This window comes from Echinops telfairi, unplaced genomic scaffold (assembly GCF_000313985.2).
Source record: "Echinops telfairi isolate 266 unplaced genomic scaffold, ASM31398v2 ScPeMD7_655;HRSCAF=1070, whole genome shotgun sequence".
NCBI classification, from domain to species: domain Eukaryota; kingdom Metazoa; phylum Chordata; class Mammalia; order Afrosoricida; family Tenrecidae; genus Echinops; species Echinops telfairi.
The window spans coordinates 25,748,372-25,754,407 of NW_022104553.1; the positions used below are offsets into that span (position 1 = coordinate 25,748,372).

General features: G+C 63.6%; 1 protein-coding gene across 1 annotated transcript in view; it reads left to right on the forward strand.

Annotated features, from left to right (window-relative positions):
* Positions 1 to 6,036, forward strand: part of SYMPK (symplekin scaffold protein) — a 50,755-nt gene that overhangs the window by 24,023 nt on the left and 20,696 nt on the right. Inside the window, exons 18-25 of the mRNA XM_045292667.1 lie at positions 622 to 730; positions 970 to 1,070; positions 1,242 to 1,332; positions 1,561 to 1,662; positions 4,031 to 4,218; positions 5,051 to 5,227; positions 5,356 to 5,451; positions 5,635 to 6,010. Coding sequence (XP_045148602.1) covers positions 622 to 730; positions 970 to 1,070; positions 1,242 to 1,332; positions 1,561 to 1,662; positions 4,031 to 4,218; positions 5,051 to 5,227; positions 5,356 to 5,451; positions 5,635 to 6,010 — 1,240 coding nt within the window. The remainder of the gene's footprint in view (positions 1 to 621; positions 731 to 969; positions 1,071 to 1,241; positions 1,333 to 1,560; positions 1,663 to 4,030; positions 4,219 to 5,050; positions 5,228 to 5,355; positions 5,452 to 5,634; positions 6,011 to 6,036) is intronic.

Below are 6,036 nucleotides of genomic sequence, written 5' to 3' on the forward strand. Positions count from 1 at the left end.
GGTGAAGATGTTCAGACACACATCCTCCAGCCTCCTGGTCCACAGCGGCCCCTGTGAGGTGTTCAGCTGGAGGCTAGTAGAGGGCAGAGCCGCCAGCTTCCGACATGGCCCTAAAGGCCCCCCGTGGGGGGGAGTGAGCACAAGGCTGGGCCTTGGCCCTGTGTGTGGTGGTGGACGTGGGGCAGGTTCAGCAGCCCTGGTTGGGCAGGAAAACCATAAGACCTCACCCAGGAAACCGTCTGGGTGGAAAATAGAGACTGGGAGACCAGGTCCAGATGGATCATAGAGATAGAAGGTCAGGTCGAAGGATGCGGGAAGGGAGATGAGATAGAGGTGAATTGGACAAGGGACACTGGTGGACAGCAGACCGTATAGGAGGTCAGGGTGGGTAGGAAACGAGACAAAGTCTGGGCAGACCATAAGAGACTGGTTGGTGTGGACAACAGGAGACAAGGTCAGGGTGGGGAGGGGACATGGATCTGAACAAAGTCAGGTTCCAATAAAATTGAGCGAAGGACACGAGATGCTTCTATGCCCCCCAAGCACCAGCATCCCCACAGCTGTGGGCCAGGTTGCCTTCAGGGTTCTTCTTGGTTGCGCCCCCCCCACCTCTCCCTCTAGATCCGAGGAATGGGCATGAACTCCCCGGAACTGCTGCTGCTGGTGGAGAACTGTCCCAAGGGGGCGGAGACACTGGTCACCCGGTGTTTACACAGCCTCACGGACAAAGGTGCCCCCAAGGGACCCCCTCTCCCCCTCATCCATTCCTTCCACCCCCACACCCCCCATGACCTCTGAGGCTCAGAACCAGGGCCCTGGCAGGCTGCTCCCACCCTGAGCCCAGCCCCGCCCCAGGTTTTCCTCTGCTCACAGCACAGGTGTGGCACACCTGACCCGAGGACTGCCCTGAACCCAGGTGCCCTCCCCATGCGCAACGCCCCCCAGCCCCTGCTCCTCCTCCCCCTGCAGTCCCGCCCTCCCCGGAGCTGGTGAAGCGCGTGCGGGACCTGTACCACAAGCGCCTGCCCGACGTTCGCTTCCTCATCCCCGTGCTGAACGGCCTGGAGAAGGTAGCGCCTGCAGCAGCAGCAGCAGCAGCAGGAGGGGGGAATTGGGGGATTATCGTGCCCGGCATGGCAGCGCTGGGGGTGGGAGGGAGGAGGATACCGGCCTCGCCCAGCTGTGGTGGGTCCGATCCTGCCCCTCAGTCTCGACTGATGAGTGCCCCCCCCCCCCCGTAGAAAGAGGTGGTCCAGGCTCTGCCCAAGCTCATCAAGCTCAACCCCATTGTGGTGAAGGAGGTCTTCAACCGCCTGCTGGGCACACAGCACGGTATGTGAGCCACCCACCGTCTGGGGGCCACTGGGACCCCGGGGCCTGGGAGGGGGGTGGGGGTGGGGTAGAGGGGAGGCCTCATCTTCCCCCTTGCTCCAGCCCTTTGTCCCCAAGCCCTAAGTGGAGGGAGCCTCACCTTCCTCCCATGCCCCTAGTCTGGGGATCTCTCTCCTCTTCCATGCCCATGTTGTGTCCCCTACCCCACCCCGATGTCACCTGCTACAGGTGAGGGGAACTCAGCCCTGTCCCCCCTGAACCCCGGAGAGCTACTGATCGCGCTGCACAACATCGACACTGTGAAGTGTGACATGAAGTCCATTATCAAAGGTGAGGGGCTCCTGAGGACCCTCCTTGCCCACTGCGCGCAGACCCACGGCTGGGGCTCGGCGGGTCACCAGCGTGGGCCCGGGAGGCGGGGACAGCCAGCCTGCCGCCTTGCTCTCCGTGCCCACCCCCGCGTCCGCATAGGTATGAACACGCTGGGCTGCTGACCACAGGGTCTCCAGTGTGAAACAGCCATGCGGCCTTCTGCTCCCGTCAAGCTCCCCAGTCTCCGAAGCCCACAGGGCGGTTACGTCCTGTCCTGGAGGGCTGCCACGAGTGGGAACTGACGATGGCCGTGAGTCAGTGAGCAAGGGCCCTGCAGGCCTGCTCCTGTCAACCCGGGACACAGACTCCAGAGAGGTTAAGGAACTTGCCCAGTGTCACCCAGCGGAGAGGTAATGTCAGGCGGAAGGACTCAAGACGGTGGGACCTCAGCTCTCCTGTTGGGCTCAAGAGAAGTGCCACCCACCAGGGGCTCCGTCTTTAGCCCCGTTTCCAGGGAGGCTTCTGGCCCAAAGCCTGCCTCTTCCTCGGAGAGAGGTGGAGAGCCTCAGGGAGGGCTGCCTCCACATGGCTCCTTCAGCCACTATGTTGGCTATGTTCACAAGCCCTCAGCCCCTGGGTCACAGTTGAGAGAGGGCTAGGGAAGGGGGCGAGACTAAGGGTGAGTACCGAGGAGTGTGACTCCTCAGGGGCCCCCACCCAAGGAAGATGTGCTCACATGGGTTTGTCAGTCAGGGGGTTCATGGACTCACACCCCAAAGCCAGTAATGGGACTAGTTCTCAGGCCCCTACTCTGTCCATCCCCCGAGGTACCCGGGAGCACCCTGCCTCGGGTCCCACAGGCAATCAGTGGCCAGGCCCGGTGGCCTTTTCTCACAAGGCCTCCCCTTGTGGTGGCTGTCATTGCCCTGAGGCTTGTCCCCCAGGGCGGCCTGTTCTCTGCCACAGCTTGGGCATCTCTTCCCACCCGAGCCCCGGGCCACATCCTGGCAGCACTGGGAACCTCCCCAGGCTGGCAGAAGCCCAGAGTGGACTCCGTGCATGCTGGGGTACCAGTGCCTGGGGACACGCGGGCAGCCTCACCAAGAGCACCCAGGGCTCGCTCCGCCCCTCACCACACAGGGCCCAGAGTGGGGGGCAGGGGGCATCTGAGAGGCTGGCAGGAGAAACCTTTAAGGTAGGTTTGGTAATGGGACAGGAAGAAGGTAAAAGTAGAAAACAACGTCAAAGGTTTATTTCAGAACTCCTGGACGAGGTTCACGGGTCCCTAATTGGGGCCAGAGAAGTCACACTGCCCGGGCGAGAGGTGCAGAGTTTTATAGTCCGGGTCTTAGGGAAGGAGGAGGTGGGGGACTTTCCATTGTGATTTTACTGTCTGCAAATCAGGGGCTGAACAACAGTGTTCAGTGCTATCTGCAACGGCTAGCCTCCTGCATCTGGGTCTGGAAGGCCACGGCTAGGGTGGGGGTGGGGGAGGTGGAGCGGGAGGCTTGGTTTGTCACAGCGTCCTTGGCCTACCCTGCCAGCTCCTGCTTCTGTCTAACAAAAACCTTCCCGGGAAACAGCTCTGGGAATGGGGTTGAGCCTGGTCTCTGCCGGGCTCAGTCCCCAGGGCCGGCCGGTCGGAGGCCCAGAAGGCTGAGCAGGCAGGACCAGGGTGCCGGGCAGTGAGGGCTGGGTGCTTCCTGGCTTTCTAGCAGGTGTTTGGCATGCCGACTGCCCCCTCCCACTTTGCCTAGATTCCCAGCCGCCTCCCTCTTATGCTTCCAACCCCTCCCACCCATCCCCCAGCTTCCCCACCTCACCCCCCTCCCCTGGCCTCCTAGTGCAGGCCCCTCTTCTGGCTCAATAAAAGGCTTCCTCTGGATACTCCCGTGGCAAGTTGTATTTGGGGAAGATGGGTGACTCTTGGAGTCCCCCCCATTAGCCCTGCCCAAGACAAGGCCAGACCTCTGGGGGCTGAGCTGGGGCACCCATCCTGGCCTAGGTCCCCTCCTCTCACCCCCGGTCCCTGCCACCTGCTGCCCTGGTCACGGTGAGAGTCGCCCTCTTCAGGCCAGCCTGATGATGGCAGGATGTCACTCCTGACCCTGTCCTCTGGTGGGGAGCTCAGAGTCACAGCTGCCTGCTCGCCACCCCCTCAAGCCAGAACGGGTCTCTGGGGCTTGGAAATGGTTTCCCACCTGCCCACTCCCCCCGAAAGAGAGGGCAGGGGTCTTCCCTTCCTGCCCAGGATGGGGCTTTCCAGGGACGGGACCAGTGTGTCACCTTCCCCACCCCGCCCGCCAGTGGGGGCCTGTGCGGGCCTGTGCTGGCTTCAGCTCTGCAGCCGGGTAGAGGGGACAGGCCTGCTCTCCGCTCCTCGCAGCCACCAACCTGTGCTTCGCGGAGCGGAACGTGTACACGTCCGAGGTGCTGGCCGTGGTTATGCAGCAGCTGATGGAGCAGAGCCCCCTGCCCATGCTGCTCATGAGGACCGTCATCCAGTCCCTGACCATGTACCCCCGCCTGGGCGGCTTCGTCATGAACATCCTGTCCCGCCTCATCATGAAGCAGGTAACCAACCGGGCCCAAGGCCCTGCACCACCACCACGCTTCCCCTCCCAGTACCGTGTGTGGTACAGCATGGGGGGGGGGGGCCGGGTTCAATTCCCGACCAGGGCACCTTGAGAGCAGCTGCCACCCGTCTGTCCCTTGGGGCTCCAGTGCTGCTAGGATGCCAAAGAGGTTTCAGCGGAGCTTTCCAACAATGGGAGACTAGGAAGAAAGGCCTGGTGATCCACGTCTGAAAATAAACCCATGGAAACGGTGCAGATGGAGATCATTAGGTTGGCAGCTGGTCTTGGGATGGGACTGCCTGCCCAGAGCCAGCTCGACAGCAGCTCCCACTAGGGACCTGGTCATTGTAGAGACGCTGCTGTGATGGGGCCCATTCTAAGGATGAGGACACTGAGTCACCAGGGAAAGGTTACAGGAGGGACAGCAGGGGCCAGGAACTCCACAGCTCCTGGCTGGAAACGGGGCTGGGGGCATGGGATGGGGCAGGCCGGATGCCACCCCCAGCATGGCATCTGGCCAGGACCCGGGGTGCCCGTGGCCAGCAGGAGGCCTGAGTTGTCAGTATACTCAGGATTGGAGCATTCCAGGAAGCGGGGTGTGACAGGCGGCAGATTGTAGGGTACAGTGGCCTCGGACAGATACGCCTGGGCTCTGGTCTCAGCCCCCACCCCTTTAAGCCCCACGTGACCTCTGGCTGATGCCCAGACTGCCCCGGGAGTTTGTGTGGGGCAGCCAGCCTTGGCCTCCAGGGCTGCGGGGAGGATGTGGTGCAAGCAGGGTTCTGGCACTTTTGCGGGCCAGCCCAACTGCCTCACGGCTGCCCCTTCAGGTGTGGAAGTACCCCAAGGTGTGGGAGGGCTTCGTCAAGTGCTGCCAGCGCACCAAGCCGCAGAGCTTCCAGGTCATCCTGCAGCTGCCACCCCAGCAGCTGGGCGCCGTCTTCGACAAGTGCCCTGAGCTCCGCGAGCCCCTGCTGGCCCATGTCCGCTCCTTCACGCCCCACCAGGTAACCCCCAGAGAGCCAGGGGCAGGGGCAGGGGGCTGGGCGGCCAGAGGGGGAGCCCAGCTGGGGGATGCACACACCGTGTCTCCTGTGAGCCCCCCTGAGTGCCCCCTCCGGCCCTCCTGCTGCAGCAAGCGCACATCCCCAACTCCATCATGGCCATCCTGGAGGCCAGTGGCAAGCAGGAGCCCGAGGCCAAGGAGGCTCCCTCGGGGCCCCTGGAAGAGGTGAGGGTCCTGCAGCCCACCCACACAACCCCCAGCCAAGAATGCTCTTGCTGACCTGGTGGGCTGGGGCGGGGTGTTAGTTGCCCACACAGCCAGAAGCTGCTGCACTGGCCCCACCCCCCACCCTCGGCTTTGCCTGCCCGCTAACTTCTGAGACCCGGGTCCACCTTTTCTGCACCCCAGGATGACCTGGAACCCCCGGTGGTTGCTCCCCGGCCCCCCCAGGACCTCATGGGCCTGCGGCTGGCCCAGGAGAAGGCCCTGAAACGGCAGCTGGAGGAGGAGCAGAAGCTGAAGCCGGGGGGCCTGGGAGTCCCCGCCTCTGCCCCCACTGCCTCCACCGCTGCCCCGGCCCCTGCCCTGCCCGCCACCCCAGCCTCAGCCCCAGCCCGGCCGAGTCCACTCCCACTGCCACCGGAAGATGCCATGGACTTCCGGGAGGAGGGGCCCGAGTGCGAGGCCCCAGCCATATTTATCAGCATGGACGATGACTCCGGGCTGACCGAGGCCGCACTCCTGGACTCGAGTCTCGAGGGCCCCCTGCCCAAGGTAGGGGACAGTCGGGGCCGGGGAGATGCGCGCGCG